The 20,058-nt window shown below is 42.2% G+C and overlaps 1 protein-coding gene across 1 annotated transcript in view; it reads right to left on the reverse strand.

The window, feature by feature from the left end:
* Positions 1–20,058, reverse strand: part of DNAH12 (dynein axonemal heavy chain 12) — a 4,520,724-nt gene that overhangs the window by 455,458 nt on the left and 4,045,208 nt on the right. The window contains exon 62 of the mRNA XM_044078497.1: positions 18,738–18,878. Within this exon, the coding sequence (XP_043934432.1) occupies positions 18,738–18,878 (141 nt within the window). The remainder of the gene's footprint in view (positions 1–18,737; positions 18,879–20,058) is intronic.

Consider the following 20,058-nt stretch of genomic DNA (forward strand, 5'->3'; position numbering starts at 1 on the left):
GCAATGCTGGATCTGTGCTGTCATCAGACCGTCCTAGAAGACCATGTGCACATGGCTCTGGACAGTCCCAGCAGGGACATGTGTCCAGTCAGCAACCCACTGCTTCTGATGACAGTACCCAGTCTGGCTTAGTACCTGATACTGTCCGTAGCACCCCTGCCAGGCACAGGTACCATGTCCGTGGCCAGAGACAGTGATCTGTATGACCTGGCAGGTACAGTCTGTGGCTGTCCACAAATACCCGTATATGGCAGCCATGTGGTGGAACTGAGTGCATGCATACACACATGCATAATGCTAACACCTAGGGCTAACACATACACACACACACCGCATCAACATTGCCCCATGTTGTACTGTTGTCCCTCACTAACACAAACACACATACATATCGACTGGATGTGTCAATGGCAGACTCTGGCAAACCAAGTACACACCCTGTGCATATGATGAAACTGTGCCACCTCCTGCAATCTGTAACATTGATGCAGGAACAGGATAGCATAGTGCTGATGCACAGGGTGACTACATAGCACTGTAGTAATATTATCATGTTGTTAACAGTACAGTGTAATGATATCATTGTGGGTATATCCCAGCATGCCTGATGCATTAACACTATGATTGTCATTGTAGTTTTTTATACACCAGTGTTAATTCCAAAAGTGTAATGTCTGCACATGTGCCACATGGCAGTTGTGTGTACCTGTGCCTGCATGTGCTGTGGACTGGACAGTACATGTGTGATTTTGCAGCACACAGTTGCAGGTGTACATTTGTGAACAAGGTGGAGTTGCATTCTCTGCATGTAGATGCGTAGTGCACACATGGCATGGGTGACATGTGCCATGTGACACAGTAGTCATACATTGTAGTTCATATTGGTGACCACCTTGTGTTGTACTACACATATGTCTCACCTGGGGTCACATGTATGTATGACATGGTTTGACAGTATGCTGTGGGTCATACGGTTTACCAATGTCAATGGTTTGCATTCTGGTGGTAAGGCTCAAAACACAAACCCACCTACATAGGTATCACAAGGGATAAGAAACTAGCAGTAATGATACTCAATGCCAGACATCTAAACCGCAAGATGCATGCAGTCCAAACTCTACTCAGCATGGAGAATGTTGATATCTGTGCAGTAACAGAAACCTGGTTCAAGGCTCCCAAGAGCACCCTAGCACTACCAGGTTACACCTCATACCATGCTTTACAGCCCCAAAACATGGAACTAACTACGAAAGGGGGTGAGTATCAATAATTGTCAAGGATACCCACATCCCCAGGTTGGTGCCACAGCATGAAGCATCACAGACTATCCACGTGCAACTAACAGTGGGTAAGACTGCCTTCCAGTTCATAGCCTGCTACAGACCACCCTCCTAAACCCAGGAACCCCACTTGGCCCACTTAAGAACACATGAATATATGAAGGTCTCTCCAAACAACATTATATTGGGCAACTTCATCTACCCACACATAGACTGGGAGCATTACTGTAGCTCCAACACCCTAGGCCAAAGGTTCCTAGAATTCATACACTGAAATGCTATGGAACAACTTCTTACCACTCCCACAAGAGGGGAAAACATACTGCACCTGATCATCACCAACATGGGGACTCTATGCTCCACACCAGAAGTGTATCCCTCACTGGTAAGATCAGACCATAGAGTAATCTCACTGTATATTCACATACCAACCCCAGCCCCTGCCCAGAAAACCACAGTGAAAAAGTTGTCTAAAGCAAATTCCACACACCTCAAAACCGAGACAAAGGTGGAATCCTTCAAAGCCCCCGGGCCTGTGGAAAATACAGCCCACACTGCTGAATCCTTTATAAATGCATTATATGAACACCTTCAGGAATGCACAGATCATGCAATTTCAAATATAACCAAGACCCAATCCTCCAAAGACAGGCGTCCTTTCTGATGGACCCCAGCCACATAACAGATAACAATAGAAGGAGGTAGCTACTACATGATCAAGCAATATCCCACAAAGGGAAGGCATCTCTGATCAGTATTTGGAGCAAAATACGGGCACTCATAAAATCGTCTAAGGCCAGCTTCAAGACAATAATTGCACAAGACACTAAGGATAATCACAAGGCTTTCTTTAGTTATGTTAGGAATCTGGGTGGGAATTCCCAGATATGCTCAGAAGTAGTCCTAAATGACAAAGAATACACATAAGCCACATACATTGCCAACATCATTGTTGACAGGTTCAGCACAAATGTCTGTGTCACTGTTACATAGAGGCAGAGTATACTGACCTAGAAAAAGGCCATAGCAAAAATCATTTAAAATGGGTGGCGAAAGCCAAACACAGTCTGGCTAGGGTTATAACTGCCCTAGGGCAGATAGCCTAGTATGAACCTATGAACCTATTACATGATGTATCCTCCACTGCTACACAGATGTAGGAAACCCAGTGTCAGTGATATCCCTGCAGTACTACACTATACCATGTAGCCATTCTTACTGAGCCCCACACATCCCTGGGAAGAATACTGTTTGCCATATAGCAGTCTCACGTACATGCCAACATACTAGGGATATGTTCATCCATGACTGGAAATGCATACAGTGGCCTACAATGCATTCTGCACATGACACACATGACCACCACAAGGGTATCATACAGACAGATACCTGTTGTCCAGGCCATGCTCTATTACTGTAACACAACTGTAACTTTGTCATCAGCATGTACTTAACATAGTATTCCAATAGTACCATGTAGGTGGCAGCACCCATCATGTAGAACGGGTAATGGTGTGTACATATGGACAAGTGTTTTCTTGTCTATCCTGTGATATTCACATTTCCAAAGGTATTGTGCAGTCCCTTGGTATATCGCCTAAGCAAGAAGGTGTTTTTATGCATATCAGCAACAGTTGCCATACACCTACACTGGATGTCCATTACTCACAGACTTTGCTGTGTTATAACATGTGTGACATATACTCCAGACATGAACCCTCACCCACATTAATATATCACAGCATTCATGGCTGTGTGTCACTCAGTTGGCCTAGGACACAGATCACTGCAGTAGCCTGCATTGTCATCAACATACATGTATGGCGTACGGTCTGGGAATCTGCAGCACATGCTGGCAAAGGTAATAACTGTATTCATATGAGGCAGGCTTCACACATAGGAACTATTGAAGGTCACAGGTACATATCTGTATGTGGCACACACATACCCGATGTGTGCATTGAATTTACTGTTATAATTATATGTCATACAATAATAAAAGCAAAACCCACCACACATTGACAAACTGTGTGACAAACACACACATGGCTTTTGTAGGATTCAAACCCCTACCTAACTATGTTATGACACTTGAGAGAGACGCATTAGCACAGCACGCTATTTGCATTACTGGGTGGTTTCTCTTCTCCTGCTGTACTTATAGGGTGCTGACATCATCAGTCTTTACAAAGAGGAATGTACATCATGTAGTGTGTTATTCCAGTTGTCAAAATGGACATTTCTTTCAAATAGAATTGCACACACCTTGCCCCCCCAACACACACACAACGCACACACAAACACACTGAGCATTTGCAGGATTCAAGCCCCTACCTAACTATGTTATGACACTTGAGAGAGACACATTAGCACAGTGCGCTATTCGCATTACTGGGTGGTTTCTTTTCTACTGCTGTACTTATAGGGTGCTGACATCATCAGTCTTTACAAAGAGGAATGTACATCATGTAGTGTGTTATTCCAGTTATCAAAAGGGACATTTCTTTCAAAGAGAATTGCACACATGCACACACCCTGCCCCCCCAACACACACACACACACACACACTGAGCATTTGCAGGATTCAAACCCCTACCTAACTATGTTATGACACTTGAGAGAGACGCATCAGCACAGTGCGCTATTCGCATTACTGGGTGGATTCTCTTCTCCTGCTGTACTTATAGGGTGCTGACATCATCAGTCTTTACAAAGAGGAATGTACATCATGTAGTGTGTTATTCCAGTTGTCAAAAGGGACATTTCTTTCAAAGACAATTGCACACATGCACACACCATGCCCCCCCCAACACACACACACACACACACACACACACACACTGAGCATTTGCAGGATTCAAACCCCTACCTAACTATGTTATGACACTTGAGAGAGACGCATTAGCACAGCACGCTATTCGCATTATTGGGTGGTTTCTCTTCTCCTGCTGTATTTATAGGGTGCTGACATCATCAGTCTTTACAAAGAGGAATGTACATCATGTAGTGTGTTATTCCAGTTGTCAAAAGGGACATTTCTTTCAAAGAGAATTGCACACATGCACACACCCTGCCCCCCCAACACACACACACCCACACACACACACACACTGAGCATTTGCAGGATTCAAACCCCTACCTAACTATGTTATGACACTTGAGAGAGAGACGCATTAGCACAGCACGCTATTTGCATTACTGGGTAGCTTTTCTTCTCCTGCAGTATTTATAGGGTGCTGGCATCAGTTTTTACAAAGAGGTATGTACATCTATTACTATCCCTCAGTATCGGGGATAGCAATATATATACATTAACAAGACGCCTAGTTCAGGGTCACATATGCACATCAGCACTGCCTGGTTATGTTTTATACTATGCTTCGTGAACACAGGACTTGTAACACACAACACAACCAGGGGGTGTATCCATATTCATCACAGATACACACACCTCTGGGTTGTTACCACTGCACCAAGCATGACAGGCCATACATATACAACTACCATTGTGCAAAACTGCCTTTTGGTTTGGTGTGTAGTTCAGACCACCCCCTCACTCCCCATATCCAGGAACCACACTTGGTTTCCCTGGGAACAGTGTAGGATATGAAGGTGTTCACATACGCCATTACAGTGGTTAACTTCAGGTACAGGAATATTGACTGGGGGAACTACTCAGGCCTCAACAACATCACCCTACAGCCACTACAATTTGTGAATCCATGTGCTATGGCAGAACCAGTCACCACAGCCACAAGGGGGAATACATATTGGACCTGATCATCACCAACATGGGGACTCTATGTTCCACACCAGAGGTAGACCACCATTGTTAAGATCTGACCATAACCAACTTTCCCTGGACGTCCATATCCCATCCCCACCCCCAGGCAAGGAAATCACTGCTAACAAAGTATTTCTCAAAAGCAGACTTTGCACTTGTGAAGACTGGGGTGGAATACTTCAAAGGCCCTGTGCTGGAGGATTATACAGCCCAATCTGCAGAATCCTTTACAAATGCATTCTATGAGCACCTGCAGGTTTTCATTGATCATGCTATCCAAAATAAAACCAAGACTCCTCCACAACAGGAGACCTGTCTGGTTGACACCAGCCATATATAAGCTGTACAACAGAAGGAGGGAGCTAATACATAACAGAGCAATATCCCACAGAGGGAGGACATCTCTGAACAGTATTGGCAAGACACTTCAATCCCTCAAAATCATCACTTGCAAGTTTTGACAGTGAAATTGCCCAGACACTACAGATAAGGCTCCCCTCAGTCTGGAATTGAATCCCAATTAATGTTAGACATAGCCCCTCGCCAACCCTCTTCCAGCTAACTCCAGCCACATGGATGTGACATTGCAAATTCAACCGCTGGGATCTCCACTGTGTCCCTGCTTGACGGAGGCACAGCAAACTAGCCTTAAACGGTGCCTTCTGTGACCTACTTTACAGAGGCACAGTAGGCTACTGTACTGGGGAGGCAGACACCAAATACACTCTGGCTAGGCTTATGTATTCCCTAGGGCAAACAGCCTAGTATCACCCTCTGCACCCATATGTTTATGTTTGGGATGCACAATATTTGTTGCTGATAAACTGTTTGCAGGTCTTTATTGCCACAGCTTTCCCTGTTTCTATGAACAACTTGTGTATCTGTGGAAGATGTTTGATCATGACAGGGTTCCAGTATATTACTTATGTCTCTGTTGTCATTTAACTGTGTGCACTGGGCAGATTGCTATATTGTGGGAGGTTCCTGGCTTAACACATACAAATGCCAGATATGTGTGGCCGACTGCTATACTGAGACATGGCCTAAGTGTGTGAGCATGCGCAGTTTAGGCTTTCCATGGTTTGTTGCCTGACATATGTCTCATTTATCAAAGTGTGTGAGCATGCCCAGTGTGACCTTTCCATATGTTGAGATCTGAGGTCCACTACATTTGTGGTTGTGTGTGAACTTGAACAATATTTGACATTTATAGTGTGTGTGTTGGAAGTCATGTTGTGTTCTTACTGCCCAACTGCTTTGTGTCTGAACCCAACAGGGATTATGCTGTGCCTGCAGGGTTTCCATGGGACAGTTTGCATACACTTGTCAACATTCTTTCATACTGACCAAACACTGTAATATTGTCATAGTGTAGTGGTTCAGTCCTTTCACTCTGGTGCACAGTATCCTGGGTTTGAGTCCCATCACTGCTTTAAATATTCATACTGAGCACACCAGACTAAGGTATGACCATGTTGCATTTTGTTCAGCTATGGCCTACTTAAACCAGGCTTGTCCAACATTACTAGTGTATTCCACAACTTGGGTGGACACTGACAAACACTAGGCTATGTGCCCTAGGGCATTTCTAATCCTAGTCAGAGTGTGTTTGTCCTTCAACACACATTTTAACTGGAGTTTGCCATGACATTTTTCAAGGTTAGTATACTGTGCCTCTGTCTAACTGTGACATAAAAGTGATACCCAGGGTAAACCTACAATCTCCCATCCACTCATCAAGATTCCTCTTGAAGAGAGTCAATGAGGGACTCTCTGGCTAACCTGGACTGTGAATTTACTCAAGAGTGGAGGGATCTTCTTGGTTATGGATCAATCACTACAGCATGTCCTATTTATTTAAGTGCTGAGGTCCAGGTCTCTCATGTGCATAGCTCAATGGGATTCAGATTTTACAAGGTGCAGCATATGCATTGATTCCAGGTTGGACATGGCTTTATACATCAAGCACAGATTGCCTCTGGGCAGGCAGTATGCCACTGTGTGGAGCTACAGTTTGTTTAATCAGGCAGCACATGGCATCTGTTAGAGCCCTTTGATCCTCCTGGTGAGGTACTTTTGGGGTCTTTCCAGTTGCTGGAGGTGTCTGCTAAGGTACATCCCACAAAGGGCATTGTACTCAATTGTGAGCCTGATGAAGGATGACTGAAGAGGCACGATGACCTCCACTGATGTAGATGTGAATACCTTCATGATTAGGTGGGTATATGAAATGTTTTTATAACCACTACGGCCACATGGTTGTCAAATGCGAGATTTCTATCAACTTGTGTCCCCAGGTCTCTTATTACTTCTTCTGTACTTAATGGGTTACCACCTATGTGGTAATTGGTGGGCACTTACTGTTTTTCCAAAGGGGATGACTATACACTTTTTTGCGTTTAGCTTGATGACATGGCTCTGGCACCAGTTGTCTGTTTCTATGAGGCCCTTTTGTAGGATGCTTGTGTCAGCTGGAGGGTCAGATATGGCGCCCAGTTTGTAGTCATCTGCAAACTTGTTCAGACACAGTCCTTTCATGTTGGCCTGTACCTCTGAGAAATATATACCAAACAAGGGCGGTCCCAGGACCGAGCCTTGTGGGATGCCAGTTATAGCTGGTTTGGACTCTGACATGGCTCCAGCATTTCTGACCATGTCAGTTCTGTCCTTGAGCCGGTTTGCAACCCATCTAGTGACATAGGGGTTTATATTTAAGCTGGTGAGCTTATCTATAATGACCAAGTGGGGTATTGTATGGAAGGCTTTTGCAAGGTCCAGGTAGGCTGTGTGGACCACCTTCCCCTCATCAATGGCCTTGGTGACTGTTTCAAATGACTCAACCAGGTTTAAGGGGCAGGATCTGCCCTTAAGAAAGCCACACTGGGTAGGGTCCAGTGTAGGTCCCCAATATCTTTATTTCTGAGGTCCATGATGATCCTTTCCATATCTTTGCAGACCAAACTAGTCAGGATTTTGGGGTGATAGTATGCAGTATCCATTCAGGCACCACCTTTGTGGAGAGGGACCACTGTTGCTGTACACTGCTCTTTGGGTACATATACTGTGGTAAGGCTGAGATTGAGCAGTAGTTTTATTTGGTGTTCAATTCTTCTTGGACTTCATGTTGGACGCAGCCCGGGACACCATCTGGTCCCATTGATGCTGTGTGTTTTGCTTTGGAGACGCTGGCTGTTACCTGAGCATCTGCAATGTCAGTGGGCCAACACTCTGCTGGAATAGATATTTGGCCTTTTGGTGGGGGGGGGGGGGGGAGTTTGCACTGAACCTGTCAGGTCGGATGTTGGCAATGTCTGTGGGTTTGGTGTATTGTTTGTCATTTTGGTCTAATTCTGAGCATATCTGGGAATTCCCACCCAGGTTCCTACCATCAGTAAAGAAAGCCTTGTGATTATCCTTAGTGTCCTGTACAATTTTTATCTCATAGCTGGCCTTAGAGGATTTTATGTGTGGCCATAGTTTTTTGTCATAATACTGATCAGTGATGCCTTCCCTTTTTGGGTTTTGCTCTATCATGTAGTAGTTTCCTCCTTCTCTTGCATGGTTTGTTAATGGCTGGGGTCCACCAGACAGGATGCCTGCCTTTGGAGGATTGGGTCTTGGTTTTATTTGGGATTGCATAATCCATGCATTCCTGAAGGTGTTCATAGAATGCATTTATAAAGGGTTCTGAGGTCTGGGCCATATTTTCCACAGGCACAAGGGCTTTAATGGATTCCACCTCAGTTTGGAGGAGTGCATAATTTGCTTTACACATGTTTTTCACTGAGGTTTTCTGGCCAGGGACTGGGGTCAGGATGTGAATATCCAGTGAGATTACTCTATGGTCTGATCTTACCAGTGAGGGATACACTTCTCGTCTTGGCCATAGATTCCCCATGTTGGTGATTATCAGGTCCAGTATGTTTACCCCTCTTGTGGGAGTGGTGACAAGTTGTTCCATAGCATTTCGGTTTATGAATTCTAGGAACCTTTGGCCTAGGGTGTTGGAGCTAGAGTAATGCTCCCAGTCTATGTTTGGGTAGTTGCAGTCGCCCACTATAATGTTGTTTGGAGAGACCTTCATATTTTCATGTGTTCTCAAGTAGGCCAAGTGGGGTTCCTGGATTTAGGAGGGTGGTCTGTAGCAGGCTACGAACTGGGAGGCAGTTTTAGCCACTGTTACTTGCACGTGGATAGTCTGTGCTGCTTCATGCTGTGGCACCAACCTGGGGGTGTGGGTATCCTTGACGATTATTAATACTCACCCTCCTTTTGTAGTTTGTTCCATGTTTTGGGGCTGTAAAGCATGGTATGAGGTGTAACCTGGTAGTGCTAGGGTGCTCTTGGGAGCCTTGAACCAGGTTTCTGTTACTACACAGATATCAACATTCTCCATGCTGAGGAGAGTTTGGACTGCATGCATCTTGCAGCTTAGACTTCTGGCATTGGGTAGCATTACTTCTAGTTTCGTATCCCTTGTGATACCTATGGAGGTGGGTTTGTGTTTTGAGCCTTACCTATTCAAGGCACTATGGGGATGACAACAGCCTTTGCCAGTATCCAAAAGGCCAGGGGTGATAGGTGCAAGCCATCCCTAGTGGAGCATCGTGTCTTGCTCAGCATGTCATCCCAGGCTGACAGGCATTGGTTCCCCTTTGACTAACAACAATACTTAAGCCAATTGTTGTAATTGATCATCTTGTCTTCATATTGTGGCATCATGCTTGGTGAGGGTAGGATGTTACTCAGGGTCATCAAGTTTGCATATACTACATGGTGTTACATTGCTTAACACATGGCAATCATGCCTCAGGTGGTGCTGCAGGGCTGCCTATGTTGGATGCACATACTACACTCCCTGTACATGTTTGAAAGCAGGTTGTGTAAACTTAGGCATCCCTTTTACTATATGTGTGAGTCAGCGAGAGGTATCATTTCCAGGGTTCCTACTGAGCCAGTGTATGTGCTATGCGTTGCCTCTTTGCCAAGGCCAAGGCATACTGGGCACGCCTCCTTCTGCCTACTGGGACAGGCTCAGGTTGTTCCTCCTCCGAGTCACGCTCTGCCTGTGATGGCCTTGGCAATGGTGGGGGCTGTTTGGGCTGGGCCTATGCTGGTCCTGCTGCAGCTGTTTTCGCAGAATCATATTATGTAGCATAGCACATACCATGACAATTTGGGTACATGTAGTTGGTGAGTACTGCAACGCTCCACCAGATGTGTCCAGGCACCGGAACCGTGACTTGAGCAGCCCAAACACACGCTCTATTACATTACGTGTTTGTGCGTGTGCCTCATTATGACGTTCCTGTTCAGGTGTGTGTGCATTTCTGATGGGTGTCATCAGCCACGGCTCCAGTGCATAGGCAGCATCCCCCAGTAGGTGACCATGTGGGATGTCCCCATTGGCAAATGTCTGGTACAGCTGCATCACATGCCAGATATGGGAATCATGGTAGCTTCCAGGGCAGCCAGCACACACATTCATTATTATGCCCTGGGCATCACACACAACCTGGCAGTTGATGGAGGGGAAGCCCTTGCGGTTAATGTAGGCCCTACCCCGCTCACCGGCTGGTGCTTTGATGCATATATGCGTGCAGTCTATTGCACCCACTACCTCAGGGTATTCCGCTATTTGCTGGAAGAGACGCATATTGCTGGCCAATACCTCACGGGAATTGGGGAAATATACATGATCACCGACATGTACTGACATGGCATCCAGGAACTGGTGCAGTACCCTGGATGCTGATGCCTGTGATATCCCCATCATATCACCAGTTGGTCTCTGGAAGGTACCTGTTGCTAGTATTCTTAGGCCAACACATACCTTGGTTTCCACTGGGATGGGTTCCCCTCTGTTGGTTCTGTGTGTGAGGCGTGGCCTGCACAGCTCAACAATTTGCTGCAGGAGGTCTCTGTCCACTCTATAGTGCTCCACTATCTCCAGCTCATGTAACCCCTGGTAGGTGACCCTGGGCCTGTACACTCTTCTCCGTCTCCTCACTGTGGGTTGTCCGGCAGCATTTGCATTGTCACCACCCTCAACATGTTGCATATGTCGCCTAACAGCTATGGCAGCCCCTAGCATTTTTTTGTCTGAGTGAAGCTTTTTCAGTTTTCACTTCTAGTAGCTTACTCCAGTGTTGCAGTGTCTCTTGAGAGAAACATACTGCACAGTTGTTTGCAGAGTTTTCAGTGCTGGGCTGGGCTACTGTTCTGCCTGTGTAATTGCCTGATCTGACTGTTTTCACCTGCTAGCTATGCTAGTACCTGGTAGCTTCCTACAATTTGTTGTGCTTCCTTTTTCCTGTCTGTTTCCTCAGGGGGGAGCGACGCGCATACAAGGGCAAACACGTGGACAGCAGCTAACATGTGCATACACATGCTTAGATGGACTACAACTTGCTTATTCGGGTTAAAACGCGTGCACAGTAGCGCAAACGCACTTACAAGTCTTTAAACAGGCTTCTACATGCTTACTCCGGCTTAAACGCACGCACTCCATCTTACTCGGCCTTCCCAGCGCGCGCATGCACGCTCAGCAAGAAACTTTGGTGTTATCCACAGTGTACACCTTCCATTTCTTGGCTTACCCTTGTCTACCTGTTGACACACCTCTTTCCATGATGCCTAACTGACAGCTTTCACATGCCACTCTGCTCCAATGAGCTTCACTTCTTTCATACATGCCCCCCTGTGATGTCACCTATCTCCTACTCTGTTACTCCCCTTATCCTACTCCTACACTCCAGGGAATGTGCTCATTTGCTATGTAAAAGTGCGATTTAGTATCCTAACACTCATTTACATAGGATTGCCTACTAATGCTTAGTTACATGTCTTACACTGAGCTTCCCCCCTTAGCAACCCCTACTCGGTGGCCATGTTGTTTTCAGCCTGCTATTCCCTTACATTGTAAATTGATGGTTTTCATAAAACCCACGTTTGTGGGTTTTACATTTTTATTTTTGTGTTTTTTTGCAGCGCGGCGCTGCGCTACGTTTAAACATCGGCAATCGCCGAAAAAAAATAAACATATTTATTTTAATTTTGCATGTGGCTACGTTGCCAATGGCCACATATTTGGCCATTGGCATGCTTCCTGGAACATATGCAACCTTTATTTGGAGCTGACAAGGCTCCATTGTGCTATTTGCAGAACGGTACTCAGTTGTCAACTGAGTACATTTCTGCAGCTAACACGGCTCCTACACGGACAGGTTTGTGCTTCCTGGATCGCAAATTTACCTCATTTGCATGCCTTTCGGCTGCAAGTGAGGTAATTTGCATATCCAAACCCTGCCCGTGTAAGAAACATTTTAGGAGCTCTCTTACACGCCCCTACAGGCTGTTCGTGGATCGCTCGTCGGACATAATGGCTGCATGGCGTCTTACTCTACTCTTAGACTCCGTGCAAGCCATCGTGAATCCGGCCCTAAGACTATCCTCAATATCCCTTTCTGTACTTATTTGTACTAAATGTACAGTTTCTTCTTCCTTCCTTGTCTTTTTTTTTTGCCTTATTGTGACATAATTTAACAGCTGCTGTTGAGATTCTCCTTTTCACTAATTGATTCCTATCAGTTTTGTTTGGGCTTGGAATATGTGTCTCAGTCCTCTCCCTCTTTGGACTATATTTGTTGTATCTTGATTTTGTCTTATCAAATCACTTTCTTTGGGTCTGACTATGACTGTATTTTCAAGATTTTTCTCTTTCTAGTTATTTGTTTTTTCTTTGGCTGCTGTGCCATCCTGCTTTTCTCTTTTGTTGACCTCTTTCAGTGTTCTTAACAACTGCATTGCCTACTGTGTTTAGTATTTGAAGTTTGTCCATAAAAATTTCTATCAGATACTACTAAAAGGAAAAGTCTATCTACTGAATGATGTTCCATAATTGGTAGTATCTGATCTGCTTAAGTTAACAGTATCCTGTGTACTGGTACAACAAAATGTGTCTCCTCCAAGTGTATTAAAGTGTGAGCAACTACAAAATTTACATCATTTTCTCTCAAGTTTTGTTCTGAAGTAATATCATTTTCCTTGATTTTACTCTCTCTTCCTTTTACTCACTGTTTGATTTTCTTCTCTGTTTTCTTCCTGTCCTTATTTCCACATTTTTTTATAGCCCTTACAATTATTTGTGAGGAAATATGTATAATTTTGCTTTCACACAACTTGTTCATATTACAAATACTATGTTCACTACCAGATGTGTCAATCATTTTTCTAACCCTCATTATATAAGCAGATGTGGTCTTCAAGCAATGAGTGCTGATGGACACTGATACTGTAATGTGTGTTTGTGTGTGTGTGTGTGTGTGTGTGTGTGTTTCTTAATTTAGCATATCAAAAGTATCTCTCGCAGACCTATTTGTGATGGTTAAAAAATACCTACATAAATGACATCTTACTATACTTATTCTTTGAAACATCTTTCAAATGAACTCTATTAATATCCCCCATACTGTTATGTAACAGAGCAAAATGTAAAAAATAAATAAAATGTGCTTATTCACAATGGGGGAAGTTATTATATCTAATTCCTTCATAAAAATATAAACCAAATAGCAAACAACTCAGGTGTATAGTCAAAAAAGCTAAACACAATAAAGGAGCAGGTAATTTTATGCCTTAGTCAAATTTACTCCTTTCTATAATCTGAAAAGAATAGCTTTTACTGTAAAGCAAGTAGGATGTAGAATTGTCAACCACAGTAAGAATGTTAATTTATCTACCGTCAAGGTCCAACTAGATAAGTGGTTTATGGACAGAGATTATATCCCTAATCATACAGGATATAAACTCCTAGACAGCCTCTGCTGAGGTTTTGAGTTTGTAGATTAATTACATTTAACTATGTTGGACACGGAATGCTTGCTATGTTGCATATGTATGTCTCTGTAAATGCACATAATTTTGATTCTTTAGACTGCTTTTGTTAATATCAGATGTCTGATTCTTTTTAAGCACTGTTTAAAACTGAGTACCCCTTTATCCTAGATGCTGTGTATCTCATACTGTTAATATTAGTCTATATGTACATTTCTGACCTTTTCCTTTTAAGGACTGTACTGTCATTATTGTTCACGGGTCGAGTGGCGTTCCAAAAGACATGGGTGAATGGACGTGCCTTCGTTGAAAGTTGGGCATCGAGCTGGCAACTCAGCATAGTGAAAATCTACTGCCAATCATTAGCAGACTGGAGTTCTGCTGTGGCGACCCCTAACTGGAAAAAGCTGAAAGACAACTGTCATTATTGTTAATGGCACTGCCCTAGGTTATTCTTGAATCTATCATATTCTTGCCTAGTTTGTGTAAATAATACTTATATATCAGATATAAAACAGTATGTCAGATAAATTGCTAACAGCAGGAAAAGCTAATGCTCACTAGTCAATTAGTAAGAATATTAGAAATTTACAACAATTTCTTCAATTTTCCAGTTCCAGCAGAATAAAAATACATAAATAAAAATAAATCTGTAGCTGAATATTGCTCAATCAATTGGAAGGACTGTGCTGATTCTACTTTATACACTTACAAATCCATCAAAACATTCACTTCTGAGGCAGAACACAGTCACAAGAAGAACAGAGAAAGCTCTGCTAAGAGAATAACATTTTGCCTAAACCCCCCACCATTACTTTCTTTACTTATACAAACAGTCCTGCATTACAGCACAAATGAAAAACTGTTCAGATACAATTAAAATGTTTAACTTGCTTTTGATGAGTCAGTTTTGCTTTCACAGAAAGGCATCTGATGACAGAAGAATCATACATAGCTTGGTAAAATTTTGAATATGCAGGTATTGTAGTGCATTAGATAGCATAGCTGCCTCACAACTCTTGGTTCTCCACTTCATCTCCTAACTGTGTTCATGTGGGCTTTCACTAGAATTTTACATTTCCTCCCATATCCTAAACCCATACCTCTCAACCATACCGAATTCCTCAGTAAATACCGGTTTTGAGGGCAAAATATTGGGGTGCCACAAATTCCCGAGTGGCCCCTTTAATTTCCAGGGTTATTTATTTATGTTTTTTTTTTTTGTTTTTTTTTTCTGTTCCTGACATCATCACGTGTAGGGCGTGTGTGATGATGTCAGCACGAGGCAGGCAGCTACCGAGTTATTACTACTTGGTTTAAATTTACCAGTTTTAGTCAGGCAGTGCCCCTGGCTTCAGGTTAAGTGAAAAAAAATGTTTTGGACTGGTATTTTTCTCACTGAATTGAGTTTACTTGATTCTTTGGACCAATATTTTTCTTTTCTTCTCACCATATTGAGTTTACTTGGTCTTTGATTTGCTTATGTGTACAAAGAGAAACTTATGAGTTTACTTGATTCTTTGGAGTCGTATTTTTCTATTTTTCTCACTGCATTAAGTTTACTTGGTCTTTGACTTGCTTATGTATACGAAGAGAAACTTATGAGTTTATTGATTCTTTGGACCGACTTCCGCGACTCTGCAAGTGTACTTCTCACTCAATCGCTAGTTCCTTTTAATTTTACAGACATGCTCCACAAGTACTTCTCACTTAAGGGCTTGTTTAGACAATGTTATTAAGGGGCTCAATAATTGAATTTTATTACAAGACGGGCTCTGCAAGTATAGTGATTCTTTGGACCGGATCGGTATTTTTCTTGAGTGCTAGTTCCCTTGCAGACAATGTTATTAAGAGCTCTGGCTCTGCATGTGTAGTGATTCTTTGGACCAGTATTTTTCTTGAGCGCTAATTCCTTTGCAGACAATGCTATTAAGGGCACGGGCTCTGCAAGTGTACTTTCTCGCTCAGTCGCTAGTTCCTTTGCATTTTACAGACAGGCTCTGCAAGTATTGAATGTTATTATAATGTTATTAAGGTGGGCTCTGCAAGTGTAGTGATTCTTTTTGTTTTAAGGGGCTCAATTGAATGTTATTACAAGATGGGCTCTGCTAGTGTAGTGATTCTTTGGACTGGACCGTTATTTTTCTTGTGTGCTAGTTTCCTTGCAGACAATGTTATTAAGGGCTCTGGCTCTGCAAGTGTAGTGATTCTTTGGACCGGTATTTTTCTCAAGTGCTAATTCCTTTGCAGACAATGTTATTAAGGGCTCTGCAAGTGTACTTTTTGCTCAGCTGCTAGTTCCTTTGCATTTTATAGACGAAGGTGTGGCTCTGCAAGTGTAGTGATTCTTTTTGTTTAGACAATGTTATTAAGGGATGTATGTGTGTGTGTGTGTGTGTGTGTGTGTGTGTGTGTCTGTCTGTCTGTATGTATGTGTGTGTGTGTGTGTGTGTGTGTGTGTGTGTGTGTGTGTGTGTGTAAGAGAGACAGACAAAAAGACCACACTAGAAGAGGTGACAGATATATCTGACAAACTTAAAAAAAATGAGGAAAGTACATGGAATGGATGCAAGCAATGACAGAGAGGAAAACAGACTTTTATAACTGAAACCACTTTAGGGAGACAAAGCAGAAGAAAATGTAACCCAAACAAATTTATACAGAATGTATGCCTGCCATGTGTAGCACAAAATGAAGCAATCAGAACTTGTGTACGCAGAATTTATTATGTCTACCCTGTGTAGCATTACATTCTATTTATTAGTATCTGTCCAGCTTGGGAGTGTACATACCAGGCTCACGTGTAAACAATTTTGTTTTAAATAAGGCAAGAACGTTTATTTTTGTTACTGTAAAAGATATGACCGGAACATAATACATCAATGAAACCCTCATTATTGGAATGCAATATCACTAATTCACTGATTACCAGAAAAAGTGCTGGCCTTCAATATTTGTTAAACTCAAGCATGTCACTTTGTTTTATACCTAAGTGCAGAGGACCACTGTGATAGAGCAGGAATACAGTACAGCTCACCCTCTCCTGGCAATATTGATATTTATCACTAATTGTAAAATAAGAAAAGAAACATATGTGTGCTAGCTTGCTAGGTCCCACATAACACTCATGGTTTGTGTTACCAGTCAGTAAGTTTTTAACCAATTCTGTTATGGATTAAGGAAAAAAAAGTTGTTCACTCTCGACCATTTGTAATGCCATAACACAAAATGTCAGATGTTCTGTAGTAGATGAGGACTGTATATCTGAATGCTAACTTTTCTGAAGGTTTCATCTTATCCCTTAAAATAAAGTAGCAGTTGTCATTGCACAATAGGTAGTATATGCTTGCTTTTGATGCAGAAGGCTGTGGGTTCTACTACCACAGTATGTAGATGGATTGCTGATACTATGTTGTACTTTTAAAGAAGGGTGGATGCTGCACTCCTGAGAATTTCCTCTTTGGCGGAGATACCTAGTAACTATGAACCTGTTATCAGTTTGCCATCCATTCCCTATTGCAATATTACTAACTTATCAGTTTTTTTAATGTAACGTTGGCGATTTATTCTTCAAGGGCAACAGGCACTGTATTTGCAGATGAAACAATGAAATATAAAGTTTTTTGCCAGCAGCAACCTCTTCATTAGTTACAGATCTCTTTAATGTGGAATTATTTAGAATCTGACTTTTGCATTTTCTTTAAATGTGGGTTTCAATGCTGTTTCAATGAATGTGAGTTTCAGGGCAGAGACGTTGTAATGCTAAGTCTATTTTCATTGTGAGACTATTGCTTTGTTTAGCAGATGTCTATTTGTGTTTGTTTGTGCTATAAAATGTAAAATAAAAGTTTTAAATGAAATCCAAATAATCATTGTAGAAGTAAAGCAGTATGCATACTACAGTGTTTATGGTAAATGGGGTAAAATAGCCAAGTAATGGTACATTGGAATGACTGCAGGGGGAAGGGCTGTGTATTGGGGCCCCATTTGACCATGATTTTGTGAGGGGGGAAGGGCAGCAAACTCAAAGACAGGCCCGGGCGGCACAAACTCTAGATAACGCCACAGTAGGCCACGAAGAATGACATTTGGAGGTCCCAGCAAACTATAATATTCTTTTGCTAAGATTAGAATATTGCCTACCATTAAATGCCCTACGTTTACCACAAAACCCACATACTGCAAGTCACCAAAAACAAAATCCTTAGGTTCATCATTGTCTTCCTTACCAGTAAACATCATTGCTACACATTTACAAAAATAGTTACCATTTACTACAGGGTCTTGGACCATATATCTGTTCCTCAGTTTGCGTTTGAAAGCTGGTATCCCACAATTCCACTGGAGTGTGTGGGGTTACATAATTATGTATGTAAATTTTATGTTAATTAGCATACAGATTTGTACCTATTTTTCAGGGGCCTTTGTCCAGATTTTTGATGTTTCCAGGTTGAGAAGTATGAGACCTGGTTGTTCTCTAAACTGTCACAGTATGTCTATGCAAGGTGTGTTAGTGAGTTGTACATAATGCAAAGTGCTACAATACTGTCCAGGACTGATTTTCTGCTTTATTCCCATTGTTTTCAAAGTTAGGCTTTTGCTCCAGAGTAATCAGAAACAGGACTAACTGGTATCACAGACTGAATAAATAAAAGATACTCTCTGTCACTGTCATGCAAGTATTTCACCTGCTTCAGACTGATTTCTGTAAGGTACAACTCCTAGCAGTTAGTAAGTGCTATAATACACAATATCACATTAAATGACACTAAAATAAATAAGCATTATTTGATTATCACAAATGCATGCCCTTAAAGTGTCATATTATCAAAACTTACCAGTTCTTTTCCAACACAGCCATGGAAAAATGCAGTATCAGAAATAGGATCTGTAAGGTAAGACTGGAGCAGATTCAGTCGGAGACCAGTGGGAGGTTCATTGGTCATCTTCACACCATTTTGGAGAATAGTGACAGGAAACTAATAAAAATTTAAAATCAAATAAGCATTTGTTTCTGCCAGATGTTCACTGTTAACTATGACTACAGTTAAAATGGAATCATCTTTTTCTAGACATTAACACAGCATAATTCAGGTAACATACAATATACAATATTCCTTGTAAGTTGGACAATTTATTGAAAATGATATAATGTGAAACTGGATTTTTGACCATTCTGCTGAAAACACAGTTCAGTAAATGAATTGATGCTAGGGAACATTTCTTTACTTGGTGCAGCTACTCTGGATTTCGGTATTTAAGCAGTAGGTAAGCAAAAGTCATAGCCTCCTTTATGTGCAGTATTGGAGGTTTTTCCCAATACAAGAACTTAAAGAAGTTCTAAAGAATTTTTGATCAAAGCTGCATCTGATGAACTGTTCTGTGTTAAACTATCCAAGCAGCGTATTACTTTCCTGTTTTAATTTTCTATCAGTACTTCATAACATAGGGGATAATGATTGGATCAGTGATCATAACCAACTTACTATGTATTCAAGATATGGATATCAAGAAATTCACCTTGAAAGTGGAATGAAGTGAAGTGAAACTCAAGAAGTCAATCTTGACATCCATGCTGAAGACATATAATATGAGTTATGATCAGAGAGACACGAGCTACTGTTGCTCAGGCCAGAAGGGAGTTACCACAGTGATCTTTGGAGATTCCCTCTGACTCTTCATAATGATCCTGGATATTACTAGAAAGGGTGAAGAAGCATTCAGGAACATTTTCATCAAAAGAAAACAAAAGGCATCTGTTTTCCAAGACTTTTTGAATGGAGTCCTGGAGCAAAAGTGTTGTAACTAGAGGCAAAAAGATCTTTATGAGGTGTTCCCTACAGGTGCAGCAATTCCTGGATAACCCCCTGAATCCATTTGTGAATGTATGTCCTGGCCCTTCTCAGCTTGTCTGCAACAAAAGTTTGCTCTTATGGGATGTAAGATGCTTGTAGAGTGAGAATGTACTAAAAAATATATATCCCAGGCTACCATGGCTAGTCTGCATGAAGGATAAGATCTGGTTTCTCCCTGTTTGTTCATGTACAACCAAGGGTGCTGGAACCATAGGGCAAGGGGGGAAGTTCTTCCCACTTTAAATCAAGTCATGAACTGTGCCCCCAGCTCCTGGCACAGATTTTTTTTTTAATAAAAAACTGT

Source organism: Protopterus annectens, chromosome 7.part1 (genome assembly GCF_019279795.1).
Source record: "Protopterus annectens isolate FY-2018-M chromosome 7.part1, PAN1.0, whole genome shotgun sequence".
Classification (NCBI taxonomy): Eukaryota; Metazoa; Chordata; order Ceratodontiformes; family Protopteridae; genus Protopterus; species Protopterus annectens.